Source organism: Vigna umbellata, chromosome 10 (assembly GCF_029865625.1).
Source record: "Vigna umbellata cultivar VRB3 chromosome 10, Vumbellata_1.0, whole genome shotgun sequence".
NCBI lineage: Eukaryota > Viridiplantae > Streptophyta > Magnoliopsida > Fabales > Fabaceae > Vigna > Vigna umbellata.
In genome coordinates this window covers 6,051,257-6,069,651 of record NC_142174.1, presented here as the reverse complement: position 1 = coordinate 6,069,651, position 18,395 = coordinate 6,051,257, and the positions used below count along the sequence as shown (strand labels likewise).

At 34.1% G+C, this 18,395-nt stretch overlaps 1 protein-coding gene across 1 annotated transcript; it reads right to left on the bottom strand.

The window, feature by feature from the left end:
* Positions 1–10,120: 10,120 nt before the first annotated feature.
* LOC124848996 (anthocyanidin 3-O-glucosyltransferase 5-like) lies at positions 10,121–12,223 on the bottom strand. Its single transcript, XM_047326828.2, has one exon. It carries the CDS (start codon positions 11,987–11,989, stop codon positions 10,547–10,549), a length of 1,443 nt encoding a protein of 480 aa, XP_047182784.2. The 5' UTR covers positions 11,990–12,223; the 3' UTR covers positions 10,121–10,546.
* Between the last annotated feature and the right edge of the window lie 6,172 nt (positions 12,224–18,395).

The window sequence follows — 18,395 nt, the reverse complement described above, 5'->3', positions numbered from 1 at the left end:
ACAATAATTACGAACCACAGTAGTAAATTAAGATAACATAGAAGTTGTGGATGGAATTTACCTAGGAATCCAATTTTTAGTTAACTGAGATTCCTTTCTAAATCTGCATAGGATCTTGGGACAAATGGATCCAGTAAATGATGATATGCTTGACCTGTTCTTGGCCCATCTTTGCATGAGGTAAAGCCGTATGTTCTCCAACAAAGTAATTATGGGTTTACTCCTGGTTCCAAGACACTGTTGAAGCCCTCACTCATATTGTTTACTAAGGTGTCACATTTAGCTCTTTCAGTGAACCTTGATCTTGACCAATACCTACAACAAATAATAGAATTATTATTAACATTATATGAATAAGGAATTATGTTGTACTTTTGAAGACTAACCTTGGAGGGATGGCAATCAAATGCTTATAAGCATCTTCGTTCACTGCTCTTATGTTTCTCATTTCCATCTCCCAGGTTTGTGGATGTGTGGCTGTAGCTGCCCTCCACATTAAACGCTTCAGGTTTTTACCAGGGTATTTCTTCCTGAAGTTGGCATACATATGCCTCACACAAAACCTTTGGTCAACTCTAGGAAGCAATTCATTATTGCATGAAGTAGACCTGCAATACAATATACAAGTAATCAATACAGCCAACCAATACTTAAGACCTAAAGTTAAAATGTACAATTACAAATTAATGATTACTATTACCTTTTGTTGGTCTGATATGAAGGTAAATGAAGAACAAATTTCAGCCCCTCCAAGGTCATCTACCAATAGTTCCAAGAACCACCTCCATGAATCCTTGTTCTCAACTTCAACAACAATATAATTGGCAACATCTGCTCATTCCCATCTCGGCCCACAGCTGTTAACAACTCACCACCGTACTTACCTTTCAAAATGCTCCATCTAAACCAATAATTGGCCTGCATGACAAATCTGTCTTTGCAAGCCTTTAAACATACATAGAATCGCTTGAAAACGACTTCACCCCCACATCCTCAACCTTTAGTTTCACTGTTGACCTGGATTTTTGGCCACCAACTCATGGGCATAATCATATAACCTTTTATACTATTCTTTGAAAGAGCCATCAATTTGCTCTGTTGCTATGTTTTTGGCCCTATAGGCCATACACCTTGAAATACCAATGTTCATTTCCTTTGAACTTTTTCCCTTATATCCTCACCCTTACTGTAGGATTATCGCTAATAGTTTTATGAATCTTCTTGCTCAACCACTTGGCATCAATTAATTTAAGGTTGAACTCCTGCTGCAGGTATGGTTGTCCAGCATTGTTCTCAATTGCCATGTTTTGACTGCCTTCATATAACCACAATATAACCTCCATGGGCATTTATTTTGCACCCACACACTTGACCCTCATTCTTTGTTTATCATTCTTAACAAACTTAATATTTCTTCCATTATCCAACACATAACTTTTTATAGCCTCAAAATGTCGTGCTTTTCAGCAAAATATGTCCCAACTTCCCACTTAAAGTCAACCATACTTTTTGGCAACACAAATGTTGCAAAAGTCCCATAACCCTCTACATCGTATCTTCTTCATCACTTTCTGCTCCACTAATTAATTGTTCAGATTCCCACTCATCATCTGACAAACCTCTATCATTTCACCCTCCATATTAACATCAAACATGCTGTCAGAACTCACACTGGAACATGGTCCACTACAGTCATTTGACATACTTTGGACTTCCACTTCCACATTTCCCTCCAAATCTACATGTATATCATCATCTATATCACAACCAACATTGACATCAACTAGCCCCTCCAACCACTTAGTATTTCCATCACCACTACCATTCTCAAAAGAGGAATTCCAGCTTCGGATTTCCACATCTCCTTCAACTTCATTCTCTTCTTCACCTTCATGTTCACCATCACCACCAACTTCCTGAACTTGTTCAACTCCATCAACCTCTTCCTCCATAACAGCCTCAACTTCCACTTGTTCACTCATCTCTTGTTCTTCACCATCAACATCATCCATCTCTTCCAACACACCACCAACTTCTTCAACTCTAACAACCTCTTCCTCCATAACAGCATCAACTTCCACTTGTTCACCCATCTCTTATTCTTCACCATCAACATCACCTATCTCTTCCAACACACCACCAACTTCTTCAACTCTAACAACCTCTTCCTCCATAACAGCATCAACTTCCACTTGTTCACCCATCTCCTGTTCTTCAGCATCAACATCACCCATCTCTTCCAACACACCACCAACTTCTTCAACTCTAACAACCTCTTCCTCCATAACAGCATCAACTTCCACTTTTTCACCCATCTCCTGTTCTTCAGCATCAACATCACCCATTTGTTGTTGTTCACAATCAACACCACCCCTCTCTTCAACTTGTCCTTCATCATTAGCAACATATTCCAGCATATGTATGACTTCGGGTTCACAAACAGGGTGTATCACAAACACATGCACCTCACCATTCAGCCTAGCTAAATTAACCATATGCATGGCAGCAGTGTCATCACACAGAGGCTCTAACTTATCATCCAACACTGAAGCCCCTCCTACAGAGTACCACATATCTTTAAACCCATGGTATCCCAAAGATTTCACTACACTAACAACCACGAAATAACTCCAAACATCTGGGTCAAACATAAACCTAGATGTCTCCCCCCTTCATACTTAAGCTTCCCATCATTAACTAATTTCCCTCCATGGTGAAAGACAACCTCAATATCCTCGTCCATGATGCAAAACACTATATATAAGTATTTATACACCTATAATGTAATCACATGACGAGAAAACATGTATTAAAACCATAAACAAAAAGCACTCACAAACACACAGACAAAAATCACTTTAAACGTGGGGGGACCACAACATTGTAATAAAAAATGGAACACAATCCGACGACGGGGACCACAACATTGCAATCAAAAATGGAACACAATACAACCACGGGGACCACCACCCAACATCGCAATAAAAAAATTCAATACAAAACCAAACTTTTATTCACCTGGCCACTCGAGATTGCAACTGAAGAAGGTCCCACAACTCTGATGACGACGACAATTGCACACTCTATCAAGGTCAACTTGGATTGAACCCTAAATCCCCAAAATGATACCCCAATTTCTGAACTAGATTGAACTTTGGACGAACCCTAAAATAACTCAGAAGAATCTCAATCCCTAATTCGATAAAATAACATTCTCACAATCCCAATTTTGCTTTAAAACTTTCATTTTCTTTTTACTTAAAAAATTGAATTATCCACGTGCTTCAGCTGCCCTACTTCAGTCAGCCACATCAGTTAAGAAACTGACTACAGCGTGCCACGTCAAACACACAATAACGCCGTTGGAGACAATTTAACGGAAAGGATCCAATTGTTGCAATTTTCATAAAATTGGAATCCAATTGAGATTTTCAAAAACAAAGGGACTAAATTGAGATTCCACGCAAAAAAAGGGACTTAGTGAATGATTAAACCTTATTATAATTTATATTCGAGATCCTAACGTGTACTAATAAGTTTAAACTTTTAAGTGCTTAGAAATTATAAAAAAAAGCTACCCTATTAAAACTCTTTTATATGGCGTTGGTTGGCACTAAAATTCACACTACAAAAATTTACAATTTTACCGGGGGTTATTTTTTTCGTTTCCGGCGGTTTTAACCCCCGGAAAATACGTTACCCGCGGTTAGAAAAACCGTTGGGAAAAGCTGTGTCGCTAAGTAATTTTCGGTTTTTTTAAAACCGCCGGTATTAGCGGGGGTTTTTGTGCAAACCGCCGGTATTAGCGGGGGTTCTGTGAAAACCGCCGGTATTAGTGGGGGTTTTGTGAAAACCGCCGGTATTATTAGGAGTTTTTCAAAACCACTGGTATTAGTCGGGATTTTCCTAAAACCGCCGGGAATATGCAATTCAGATTTTTTTTCTATTATTTCTAATTTTGATAAAAACTCTTTAATATATCAATCAAATAATTTGAAAAATTAAAATTGAATATTATAAAATAAATAGTAAACATGTTTTAATACAACAAATTGTTCAAATAATGATTTACATTTATACCTAATTACACCTTCTAATAAACTAACATATAAACTAATAAAGTCCTCTTTAAAACCTATGATACAATAAGAACCTCACATAATTACTTAAAAATTCCCATTAAAATACTCTAAAGTGTAAAATCCAGCAGAGTTGTTGAGTGAGTCCTTTTATTACGATTGACATTATCTCTTTTTCTCCTTTGATGACCCACTAGTATCCTTGTAGGTAACCTTAAAACAATATAAACAAATATTAAGCATCAAAATTTAGTACCCTAAAACATTGTACGTAATCAAGAAAACAAATGCCTAGTGAAAAATCAAACCTTGCACCGAAAGCTCCAACTTCTGGTTATTTGTTTCGGCATTCAAAGTTTCACTCGAAGGATCATTCCCTCATCCAATTATTGATGGGAAGCAACACTGGAATTAGTTTTCTTTTGAAATCGAGGACTATAATACTTAACAATCAAATATGTTTAGACAATAACCATAATATTATATTATCATCCAAAAAATCATAATATTATAATATCAAATATAAATTTCTTATAGTCAAAATAACAATTACATTAGTAAAAATTCGGACCTTGAATTTTAATTTCCAGCAAAGCCATCTTAGATATCTATCATGTCAAAACATTCATCAGGTTTCAACTGTGGAGGTGTGTGGCCGGAACCCTGAAATTATTAAAGTAAAAAAATAATAGAACAAAGAACTAAAATATTTACAAATAAGTATATAAATCATGCCAACTATACTTTTTCATTAGCTTCCATGCTTGCTTTCTACCTTCCAACCAAATACAAAAACAACATTCTCCCTAACCCTTTACTCATCTTTACCTAAATGAAACTACAAAATTCTGAAACAGTAAGACTTTTAGCAAATTTAAGTATCAAATAGCAATACTTTTTGGTGCATAATTTTAAGTCAAGATGAAGGGAGCCTACGATAATAACGTTGTAACATACCACTTCTATTTTGCCCAGAGCATTTTCCAGCTTTCCATTTAGTCATTGATTTTCTGCTGTCAAAGCTTCAATCTGCATATATAAGACAATAAGCAAATTAATAAATATTACCATCCTTCTTGCAATCTACTTGGTTCCTCATAATTTACACCTACTTTTACTTCAATTCTCTCAATAAAAGTAAGCAATTGATTTTTGTTATTCATTCCTGCTTCTTGAAATCTCATGAGTTGTACTTAATGGTAGGATTCAGCTACAAAACAAGAAAGGAAGTGTTGACCAAGTCCTGTTGATGGATGCTGCAACGAAAACAATGATTGTGTGTGAAGCTTTTAAGGAGCCGATGCACAGAACAATTTTGTCAGTACTATTTCTCAATCGAAAGCATGGTGTGTGAATGTCAGCCAAATTAGAAAATATCAATCTACTGTCTTGAACTTTTGAAACTTATTATTTACTCATCTTCAGAATGGAAGTGGTGCATCATCATCAGGTGCAAGAGTGAAATCAAGCAACTGACTCTTAAAGCTCCATGTTGTGTATATTCTGCTTGTCTCCTCTCTTGAGCCCATATAATATTAGCAGCTTTTATGAGAAGGGGTAATGAATGAGCGATGAGATTGTAGAATGCCGCCACAGTCCTCTTGTACTTTGTGTATGTTAGGAATTAAATGCAGAATGTAAGTCTCTGATTTTCCTTTCCTAGTTCAGCTTGGTTTTGATCTTCATAGTTCGAATACTCATTGTTTTTCAGCAGTGTTTTTGTCAACATTAACCAACTAAATCAATAACAGAAGTTGTAAATTGATCAAAAATAACTCAATATATCTAACAGTTTAAACAACTATCAAACTAAGTTCAATCATCTATTTGCAATTTAAAACAACGTCAATTTCAGGGTTAAATACATTTCCCATACCAAATATTTTCTTGCAGTAATCTATATCATGGAAATCTTGGCTAGCTTCACCCAAACCCTATTGTTTAATTGAGAAAGTAGTGGATCATGAATATATCGTTTCTCAACTTCACCGTATATTGGTATCTGTTGATGAACCTTGCTAGAATGCTCTGATAGAAACATTTTTTTCCCAAATCACCACCAATCAGACCCATTTGATTCATCAACCACATGTTCCTCCCACTCACAGGCACCAATCCCCAACCAATCAGCTTCCCAACACCCTTGGAACTCAAAACCCCTTTCGCAACCCTAATCCTCGCAGCCCTAAAGGGAACCAATTCTCCCTGGGAAGCCAGCACATTTCTCCTTAGCCATGACGAAACAATCTGCCATCTCCGCCTTCAGTTTGATAAAAATTGCCTTCAGCAGAGTCCTCGACGCCACCGCCTCCACCTTGTCGTCTCGACTTCGCTGCCTCGACCTCGCCGCCTCGACCTTGCCACCTCAACCTCGACGCTCAACCCAAGCAGGGGAAGACACTCCACGAACACGAAGCAGGGGAAGATTGTGGTGCGGGGAAAGGGTTTGGGGGAAAATTTGATGAATGCAGCTGGAAGAGATGCTCCACGAACACGAAGCAGGGAAGATTGTGGTGCGGGGACGGGGTTTGGGGAAAATTTTAATGAAGGCAGCGGGAAAGGAGGGAGAAAATTAGGGCACATTTAGGGAATTAAAAGGAAATAAGGTGCGGGAGAGGAGGTAATAATAATTTTAAGAGACTACCGGCGGTTTCATTAAATAACCGCCGAAAATATTCGGGGTTTTTAAAACCTCCGCAAAATAACCTCTTTTAAAATTAAATATTTTTGTAGTGTCAATATCAACAATAATTTCCAAATTAACAATGATAACACGTGAAACCGCATGCACGATCAAAATAAATTCATATTACTTTTATAGAATATTGACCAAAGTTTCATTCATAATTGGACAAATAATCTCCTTCCATATACGGAAAACTGCAATTTATAAGCCTTTTAAGTTGCAAGTGAGAAAGAAAACATTATATGCTGAGTGATATTTTTTTTAAGTGTGTCTTAGCATAGAAATTTTTAAGTGTGTCTTAGAAATTTTATTAGAAATTTTGTAATACAGTTGTTGTGATAAGTGGTTTGATTTCTTTATGAATATTTTATTTTTGTAATTTATTTTATTTATTTATTTTAGTATAATAAAAAAGAATTAACTCAATTATTTTTTTATTATTATAGTGGAATTAAAATGTTTACCTAATTCTCCAAATATTATTATAGGATATATAATAGTTGACAATAAAATTATATTATATGAAATATTTCATATAATTTGAAAAACAAATAAATTAAATATCTAAACTATTCTTGTATGGTTAAACTACATCGTAGTACTTAAAAATATCAAACAGTCAACCTATACAATTAAAGGTGGTAAATAATTTTAATAAAAATTTATAAAAGTGCTAAAAATACTAATAAAATATTGTTGTTGGTGGATATATGAGTCAATCCACTCTCAACAGGATTTCAACATGTTTAACTAGTGTATTAAATAAGCCGGATTCACTTTAACCCACATTAAAAGAAAATTTAAATTTTTCCAACCAACTTGACTCGAATCCGTGATGAGATAAGTTAGTTCACGGGTTAAAACTCGTTTTGACATATCTATATAGTATAAGAATTTTTCTTCTAACCAACAATAGAGTGAAAGAATATAATAAATTTATGCTAGTTTATTCAAAATTCTAGAATTACATCTAGTTTTTCTAATTTTTTTTAAGATATTCCATTAATAAAATAAAGTCTTTATTATACATTTAGTCCTCGTATTTTTTTTGGCACCAGACTTAAATTTAGGTATGTTATTTCAACACATAAATTTATGTCTTCTAAATGTATGTCTGACCTTAAATAGAAATAAATAGTAAAAAATAGTCAGATCTAAAAAAAAAAAATATTCAGCACGCCTAAGTCGACAACATTAAGACATGCATGCCTAGGCTAACACTAGAGTCTACCTAAATCGACAACACGAAGTGAAACTTCCTATGTTGGAACACCAAGCAAAGTAGGCCTAAGTCGACAATACTCATACAGTAGAGACTACTAATATAAGGCGTCATTAGAGCCCACCCATCCACCTACATGGTCGAAAGACGACCTCAAAGAGCTCGACCAAACGGCATGTCCACCTACAAACCCTAAAAGTCAACCACAACTTAATTAGAGGGTTAATCAAAATTGCAAACAACACCTCTCATATGATAATCAAACTCTCGAGACTAGGGGACTTATTTATATACCTAGCCCAACAATTATGCTAAGTCATATGGCCCGATAAGGCCCATTCAGCTTTGTTGACATAAAATGGTTAGAAAATATTTTGAGATATATTTGTTGATGTAAATATTCCTATATTAATAGTATATGTGGTCAAATCTCGGTAGTTTGATTACATTGTAATATTACCTAATACCCTATATTTATATAATATTTGGTAAATCATGTAAGGTTTCACATTATCACCATTATTTTTCTAATTATCATATATATGTAAGTCATTATTTTTTGATATTACTTGATATTCTCTTGATATTATTAGTTTTATATCATATAAGTTACAAGGTCTAGAAACCCTATAAATACACATCATATTTTATTAAGAAATACATATTCACTCATACTCATTCTCTCTTATTCAAAATATCTAAATATTGACTTAAGCGTAAAAAATCTTTTATAAGTAGATATTTTCTAACGTTCTAATCCTCATGTGGTACACACTAGAATTTTTCAATATGCTTAAATCTAGTCACTTTGTCCGATGATATGTACTCATGAAAGAACAAGTAACATAATATTATATATATATATATATATAATATAATATATTATAATATATATATATATAATATATATATATATAAATATATATATATATATATATATATATATGTGTGTGTGTGTGTGTTATATAATAAGGAGTAATACGGGTACATTACATTTCTTCCGTAGCTTTCATAGTATTTGAAGGAAAACTAAAAAGGCATTTTCACCTATTTAGATTGTAGACATTACCAATGACAATATCCTACTATAAGAGCTTCATAGGGTGCAACTCTTTAGTGTATACACATAGGGATGGCAAAAAAATCCGTGCCCGCGGATATCCGCGGATAAAATCCGCGACGGATAGTTGGTACCCGCGGATATTTACTATCCGCGGGTTGCGGGTAGCGGGTTTTTTAATACCCGCTTATAAACGGGTCGGGTGCGGGTATTATACTATCCGTATCCACGGATATCCGCTACCCGCAAAAAATAAAAATAAAAATTTAATTTATATTTTATTAAGTTAAATTTAATTAAAATTAACATTAATTTATATTTTATAAAGTTAAATATAATTAAAATTAAATTTTAATTTATATTTAATATTATATTATATTTTATATATTTTTTGTAATTTTATTTAAATTTTATTATAATATTTTATAAAAATATATTTTTTTAAATATTTATGGGATATCACGGATATCCACGGATATCCGCGGGTTTTAAAATATCCGCGGATATTTTTTAAGCGGATATTCGTGCGGGTAGCGGGTCGGGTAGCGGGTAGATTTTTTTTTGTCGGGTCGGGTTGCGGGTAGGCACTATCCGTGCCCGACCCGATCCATTGCCATCCCTATATACACACACATGAACAATATCCTATACCGGAAAAACAGCTACATAGGCTTTGGCTGCATACGCATGAAAGATATTATTTTAAGAGCTGAGAAGTAAAATACAAAGGCACTTCCAAAAGTGGATGATTTTCTTTCTGTTTTTCCTAATGGTTTTTCAACTCAATGTCCCGTCTCAGATTCCTGTGCATTGTACAGATATATTTTATAAACTATAATCTTAAAAACAACAGTCATCTTTTTTTATCCGCATATATTACATTATCATTTGGTATAACACGAAAATATAAAGCATTATATAATTACGAAAAGAGAAAATTCACAGTAACAATAAGTTTAATTACATAGTATTTAAATAACAAAAAGTGCAATTATAGTTTATCCCCGTAATTATAGAAAAGGAAAACAACAACTAAAAAAAGGTCAGTTTAATTTTCAAATTCAATTAAAAAATAAATAAATAAGCAAATTTAATTGATGATTAACACACTCTAGTAAAATAATTTTTATACAAATAGTAATATGAGGTTGAAAAGAAGAAGAGATATACTGAGATTGGCTATAAACCATAACCCATAATCAGGAACCTTCGATCACACTTCGACTAGAGTAGAGTCACACAAAATATCGCTTCCTTCAACTATAACAATCTCTTACGTTCTTTGCATGGCATTCCAATCGAGCCATGTAAGCAAGACAAGGGAGTAAAAAGGACTTCATCAAAACAGATTATGTAGTCATAATATTGACTAATTAACACCACTTCTTCTCACACACAAACAGAAGCCATTAATTATCATATTTTCAACTATTACAACGGAGTACACAACTTGTAATAATTACTACTTTTATTAAGAGAATAGCCCCATAAACATCTCTTCAACCTGAAATTCTATTCGCGAGTTGAGACAGTGCAACTAGGGACGACCCACCCTTCGACAAAGCCTTCATTGCACTTTGCTGCACCTCTTTCACTCTCTCTCTCACGCGATTGCCCTTCACACTTTCTACTCCCTCAATAACCTCCCTCACCATTTCTGCTATCTCCTCCCTACGCACCACCTTCTTCGTCGGCAACTCCCTGGGCCCAACCGCCACGCCCAGCTCCTCCGCCAACAGCGCCGCATTCATCCTTTGCTCGGCGTACAACGGCCACGCGATCAACGGAACACCGTTTGTTACACTTTCCAGCGTGGAGCCCCACCCACAGTGTGAAAGAAAACCACCAATAGAACGATGACCTAGTATAGTCACTTGTTGGGCCCACTCGGGAACCAGCAGGCCCACCTCGCGAGTCCTCGAAACAAACCCTTCCGGCAAATACTTAGCCACCTCATCAATCCCGCTACTCCCAGTGGTGAAAAACGCCGCGTCAGCAATTCCTTCAATGGACGGGCGCACCACCCAAAGAAATCTCTGTTCACTCAGTTCCAACCCCCAAGCCAGCTCCTTCATTTGCTCAGACGACAATGTTCCTCCGCTGCCAAACGACACGTAAACCACCGACTGAGTCGGTTGTTGGTCGAGCCACGTCACCAGCGACTCAGTTGAAGAATTGGTTACTAACTCGGGCTCTCTCACGAGAGGTCCCACAGCGTACACGGGAATCTTCATATTTAGCGCTTCACTTAACGAACCTCCCTCCCTCAGCGCTTCAAGCTCTTCACGTTGAAGCTCCTCCCACGTGTTCACCAAAACGCCGTCGCTTTGCAGGACCCCGTTTCCTATTTTCAGATATTCTGTATACTGTCTGTCGTTCCGGTCCAGCATGGGGTCGAACACGTTCTCCGGTCGAACCGGTTTGCAGCCCGGAATTTTGATCGGTTCCGTTTGGTCCACGTATTGTCCCTCTACCAGTTCATCCAGAACCGGCGAATAGAGGACCAACGCGAGCATCCAAGCGTGTGAAGCAATGTAGACGTAGCCGTGAATATCGAGTTCTCTTGCTATGGGTATGGTCTCGGTGCTGAAAACATCAACGATGACTGCGGAAGGGCGAGGGTTAATTTCGGAAAGAATTGACCGGATGGCGAGTTTGGCTTCGCTCATCACGACGCAGAGGCGAGTGACCACGGCATCGTTTGGGGCAACGAGGGCATTGATGTCTGGTGAAGGAATATCAATGAGGTGGCAGAGAGATGGTGTGAGGAGTGAGTTGAGGATCTGCGTTTCGGCTGGTGAAGTTTGGGAAGTGACGGCGATAACTGTGACTTTGAAGTTGTGGAGAAGGACAAAGCGCTTGGCCAGCTCAATGACAGGGATGAGATGGCCCAGACCTGGACTTGAAACGAGAACCACGTGAGTGAGTTTTGGCGTCTCCATGAAGCTGTAACGAGAAGAAACTGATTAAGGTGTGTGAGTGGGTTTTACTGAATCGGAAAACTACAATATGAAGGAGATAATGAAGCAAGCGAAGTAGAAGTTATTTGGTGGATTAAGTATTCGAAAACTTGATATGAGACGTGGTGAAGTAGAATTGCAGATAGATATAGAGAGCTGAGTGAACTATTATTGGTGGGCTGATTCAATATATTTGTTTTCGTCTTTTCTACTGTTCTCATTCTTCCACGAAAACGGACAATATTGAAAACGGAGATAAGTTGTGTGGAGGAGATTTGTGAAGTCGGCTGCTGGTGAGGTTATATGGAGAATATTGGACTTGGAAGAACAACCAGTCATTCAAGCGGGCCTATTATATGTTTTTTTTAGAAACAACATATACATATGTTTTACATTCGTTTTAAATTTATGACACTATTTTTTCTTTTTTAAATACAAAAATTTAATCATTTTACTTTCATAATATATGTTAAGTAATCTCAGTCTGTATTACTCATATTTCTTACTACTTTCATATATTATAGAACTATTTTCTTTTACATTTTATTTATATTTATTATTATTATCATATGAATATAATATGTCTGTAACTAAAAGGATTGGTAAGTAATTATTTAAAAGTAGGCTTAATTACTTCTTTCTTTTCTATTTTAGTTAAAAAGTTATAAGTATGTTTTTACTTTTATTTTTGTTTTAATAAGTTTCAAATTTTAAAAAATTAAATCAATTACACTCTTTTCACTATTACCTAACAAAATAAGTTAATGTTATACGTCACTTCTTAATTTTTTTGTTTATTTTTTTAATTTTTGTACACATGTTTTTCGGTTCATGTGTTAAATGTAAGGACATGTGACACTATTAATATAAAATGATGACATAATAGTATGTAATCTATTAATGTTAAATGTCATTTTTATACTCAATATGAAATCTCTATAAATTTATTTATTTAATTTAATCTCAACTTTTTTAAAAATGAGACAATGTAGTTTTTTTCCAAATTCAAATAAAAATTTATTATCAGCATGTTATACTAATATATTTATTGAAATTGACATTTTAACATATTAAACTAAAATAATTAAAGTAATTACATATTAAATTACTTCATTGTTGTAACAATAATAATAATAATTTATTCTATATTTTATTATATTTTAAGTCCAACAATACTTTTTTATTTATGAATAAATATTGTTGTATTATTAAATAAATTTAAGGTTCATTTAAAAAAACTAAGTGTTTAAAACTCTTATATTATTTATGTGTTTTTCGTGAGATTAATAGTAATTAATTTAAATGAAATCTAATAATATTATAGTTGATTTAAATATAATTTTAAAAATATTTAATAAAAAAGAGTAAATTTTAATATAAACATCAATATAATATTTATACAAAAATAAATTTGGTTCTAATTTGAAAAAAAAACATTATTTCATTTAAAAAAATTGAAATTGAATTAAATCAAACACTGTTCTCCACACATGCATTGCGTGCGCCGCGCGCGCGCACACACATATATATATAATATATATATATATATATATATATATATATATATATATATATATATATATATATATATATATATATATATATATATATATATATATATTAAATCAATACAAGACAATATATTTACATAAGACAATATTATATCAGATAACACTATTATATCACATGACACAAATAGTGTCATATGTTACATCACGATACTTTATATGTGGACAAGTAAAAATTTTCCAAAAAAATTAAAAAATTAAAAAACACAACAACAAATTAATACGTGACATTTGTAAAATACTAACAAAAAATGTCTAATTGAATTAAAATTTCAATAATTAAAACTTGATTGAAACAAAAAAAATGAAGGCTTATTTTTTAACTTTATAACTAAAATAGAGACAAAAGAAATAATTAAGCTTTTCAAGGTTACGAAATAATCATTTTATTGGAGAAGTGATAGCGAACTGATTATTGTGATGAAGCATTCCAATAACATTTACTTTCAAGGTTTTATTTATTATTTTTTTAGCTTTGTTATTTGTTTTATTTTTCACTTCTAGTATGGTGTTGAATCGGTGGTGGATTGTGAGGAATATTTTCTCCTTAGATACGTCAAAATAATTTTTGTTAGTCACTTTATAAGCGTTTGATGGATATTGAAACTATGTTGGATTTTTGTTTGTCTTTTCCAATTGGAGAATCCTTCACATGGAAAAATCTCTAAGGTGGAAGATGTAATCGTCAAGTGTGACGTTAGTATTTCTACTTTATCATTGTCATCAAGTCATAACTGAGATCAATATAAGATCGGAAATCTAGTATTTCATCATGACACCTTCCCCTTGAGACATTACTAGACAAAATCCGAACAAATTTTAATAAAACTATATATATTTCTATTAGAGTTCTTGTTATTTTAAATTTTTTTATTTTATTTATTATCAATAATCTCTGAAGAAATGTAGTCCTCTTGGTTAAATGAAAATGAAGATTAACAGCAGTGAGAAAAATCTGTTAAAGAACATTATTGTATTCAATGAGAACTGAATACATTGAAAAAAAGGTTAGTCCAAATATCATTATTGGTAGTTGCAAGATTTGGAAAAGATATTTGGTTAACGGGCCCAAGGAAATGGGTCGTTGAAAGTACGTTGTGAAAGGTAGAAATGTACAAAAGGATTAAACTTTGAAAAGACATACAAATGGATCAATATTTAATACTAAAAGTAATAGTCCAAATAAAAATCTTGGAAATGAGATGTATGGATGGCATGGAAGAAACAAGTAGAATAGAGTATTACGGACGATAAAATGAGCTAACACACATGTTGACTCACCATTGATTGAACTAAAATAATGATAAATTTAATTTCGTGAGATAAAAGTTTTGTAATTTGTCTATGTAAGATCCCAAAAATATAGTTTTAAACTATAGTTAAGGGTCCTTACATTTGTGATAAAATAGAACACTTACAAGAATAAAATTTAACTTACAATTAAACTAAAATGATCATAAATTTAAAACTTTAAAGAAACCTATACTGCTACTATTACCAGTGCAAACCGAACGTTCATACAAGCATCATATTAGACCGAACAATTTTAAACTATTACAGAAACAGGTATAAGACCGAACAATCTTACTTTAATAGAAATCAACCTCTTCTGCCAACGCCTGCTCCAGAATACATTCTGCACACTCTGCTCACACCCACAGGGTGATCATTGCAAGGACAAAACAACCGAACGAACAACAAGACAGGAAAATAAGGATAAGCTAGTGTAATTTAATTGACAATGTTAACATACAATTCAGATACCCACATAATACAATTATACATATACAGAAATCATAAAACATGTTATAACCGACCACTTTACACTAACTGTCCGGACTAGTATGAATATGAGCTATGGTCGTTCGTGCACTCGTGGGTGGTAATCTGGAAAACCATCAGTATTACCGCAGCATGGAAAAAACCCTTGAGCTTGCCACACGAGGTTAACCCATTATACCTCACCTTAGGTCAAGGTAATACATACCGCCCACGCTAGGGTCTCCTGCTATTCTCACCACATGCATCATCATTCTCTACTTGAGACTTAGTGATCATTAGAATTTCAGGATGAACGCCAATACTAAGCTTTCCCTATTCATACTTTTACCACAATACAACCAATCACTGAGACATTCCTCCTTGGAATTCTCTTTTAGATCCATAATATAATTTTCACATCATACTTTCTCATCCATCACATCTTTAAATAAATATCACACGTAACAGTAAAACAATAACCCCACCTTTGAACACGACCGAACGTGAAAGATTAACATAACCTATGAACAAGACCGAACGAGAGAGCACTCCCAATATGAGAACATGACCGAACGGTCATTTAGAGAATATGACTCAAGCAGGAGTCGAACACTTGGACTTATATCAAGCACTTATGATTTAGAACGAACAATATTGGCTTAGACCAAACACTATTAACTTAGTACAAGTACGATATTAAGCACTAGTATAAGAACGAGCGCTCATAAGAGACCACACAACTCAATAATACTGATCGCTAACACTATCTAAATACTAGTACAAAACCGAGCACTATATCGAACGAGCGCTGGTCCAAGACCAAGCGCTTACCAAGAACGAGCGCTAGTACAAGACTGAGCACTACCGAGACCGAGCGCTAGTATAGAATAAGCACTACCAAGACAGTACATGACCGAGCGCTATCACTAGCATAATGGCTAGTACAAGACTGAGCATTATCACTAGCCTAACGGCTAGTACAAGACCGAGCGCTATCACTAGCCTAACGACTAGCACAAGACCGAGCGCTAGCACTAGCCTAACGGCTAGTACAAGACTAAGCGCTAGCACTATCCTAACGGCTAGTACAAGACCGAGCGCTAGCACTATCATAAATAATAATATAAAACCGAGAACTATATTGAACGAGCGCTGGTCCAAAACCAAGCACTTATCAAGAACGAGCACTATTGAGACCGAACACTTGGTCCAAGACCAAGCACTACTAAACTTAAATAAACATGAAGGAATATATATATATATATATATATATATATATATATATATATAATATATATATACATACAATTATGCCACACTTATTTTTAATGAAAAATAATGATAACATCTACGACTTTACGTCTTATAGAATACATTAACTAAACTGTTTAGGAAACATAAAAAAGAACTATACTTAGACCAAATGCTTACTATTAAACCGAACAACACATAACCAAATTATCACTACGAATCCTAATACCGCTAAGCCCAAATATATGACCAGACCGAGCGTTTTATACCGATCGATTTTCTACAAAACTTGCAGAACTTCTCAACCACTTCACAAATTTCATCCAAACCTAGAATATTGCATATAACAGTCCACACCCAAAATCATCAAACATCAAATAATTCAATTTCACATACATGCATGATCATCAAACAACAGTTTCATACATCAAAACTAAGTAATTAAATTAGCTAGCTTCCCTTACCTCTTGACCAGACCGAACAATAATTATTCTTTTCCAGACTTTGCTTCCTCCCCAGAAAATCCCAAGAACACCTATATTTCCCCGATTGGTGAGGAAAGACCATCCAATGGCCAAAATGGAGTTAGAAAGGGGAAAAGAAGTTTGAAGAACACATGCAACCAGTAGACTACCTTGCATGTGACAGACAACATCCATTCTAAGAAGAGAATGAACTTACCAGCTCATACCAACAACTTAATCGGTGAAAAAATGAAGTCCTTGACACCAAGAAGACTGAGGCGTTGCCTGATTGATGATCGAAAGAAGAAAAGATAAGAATTTGCAAATAGAAGAAGAAGTTTAGAGAGAAGGAGGAGAAAATTGAAATTCAGAAACATTTAGAGAAGAAAGTGCATGCACGAATGACTCGAGGTTTTTGAAAAAACTAATTATATCCTACTATCAAAATCTACTCTGTCCAATCCGATGCACCCATCTGGATTCCACTTTGCTGCTGAATTTAAGGATCCTGACAGTCTCAACTCACCATTATTAGTTTGAATGAATATTTTGTTTACACGATTTATTTTGCTTATTTATTTTAATATAATAACAATGGAATTTTTGTGGAATCAAAATGTTTATTTAATTTTTCAAGTATTATTGTAAAGATATATGTAAAGATATATAATAGTTGATAATTAAAGTATCAACTCATATAACTTGAGAAACAAATAAATTAAATATTTAAATTATTCAAATATTATTAAACTATATTCTAGTCTTTAAAAATATCATATGAACCTATATAGTTAGAGTAGTAAACAATTTTAGTAAAAAACTTATAAAAAGTGGTAAAATTATTAATAAAAAGTGATGTTGTTGGTGGGTTACGAATCAGTCCACCCTTAATCTAGCTTCAAATTGGTTGTGGATTAAATTTGTTAAACTCATTTCAACTCACATCCAAAAAATTGAAATTTTTTCAAGGTTCGAATAAGTATAAAAGTGTAAAAATAATAAAAAAATTAAGGGTTAAATATGTTTTTAGTCCCTGAACTATCAGACGATTTTGTTTTTAGTCCCTGCTCAGAACTTTGATGGTTTTTAGTCCTTATAGTTTTGAAACTCTGAGTAATAGTCCTTAAAAATGGACGGTGTTAAGTTTTTGTGGATGTGTCAAACGGCGATGCCACGTGAGCTGTGATCTCTGCCTTCACTCTCTGCCACGTGGAATGTTTAACTGTTGAACTTAGATTAAGCAGTTAATTACGTTGTTAATTGAAATTAGATATAGGGTTCAGAATTTGTGAAAAGTAAATATTTCAATTGGGGGGAAAACGTAGTTTTACTGGAAGCATTGTA

What these genes read in the sequence shown, in the direction of transcription:
- LOC124848996 (XM_047326828.2), bottom strand. Translation starts at nt 11,989, where the DNA reads ATGGAGACGCCAAAACTCACTCACGTGGTTCTCGTTTCAAGTCCAGGT.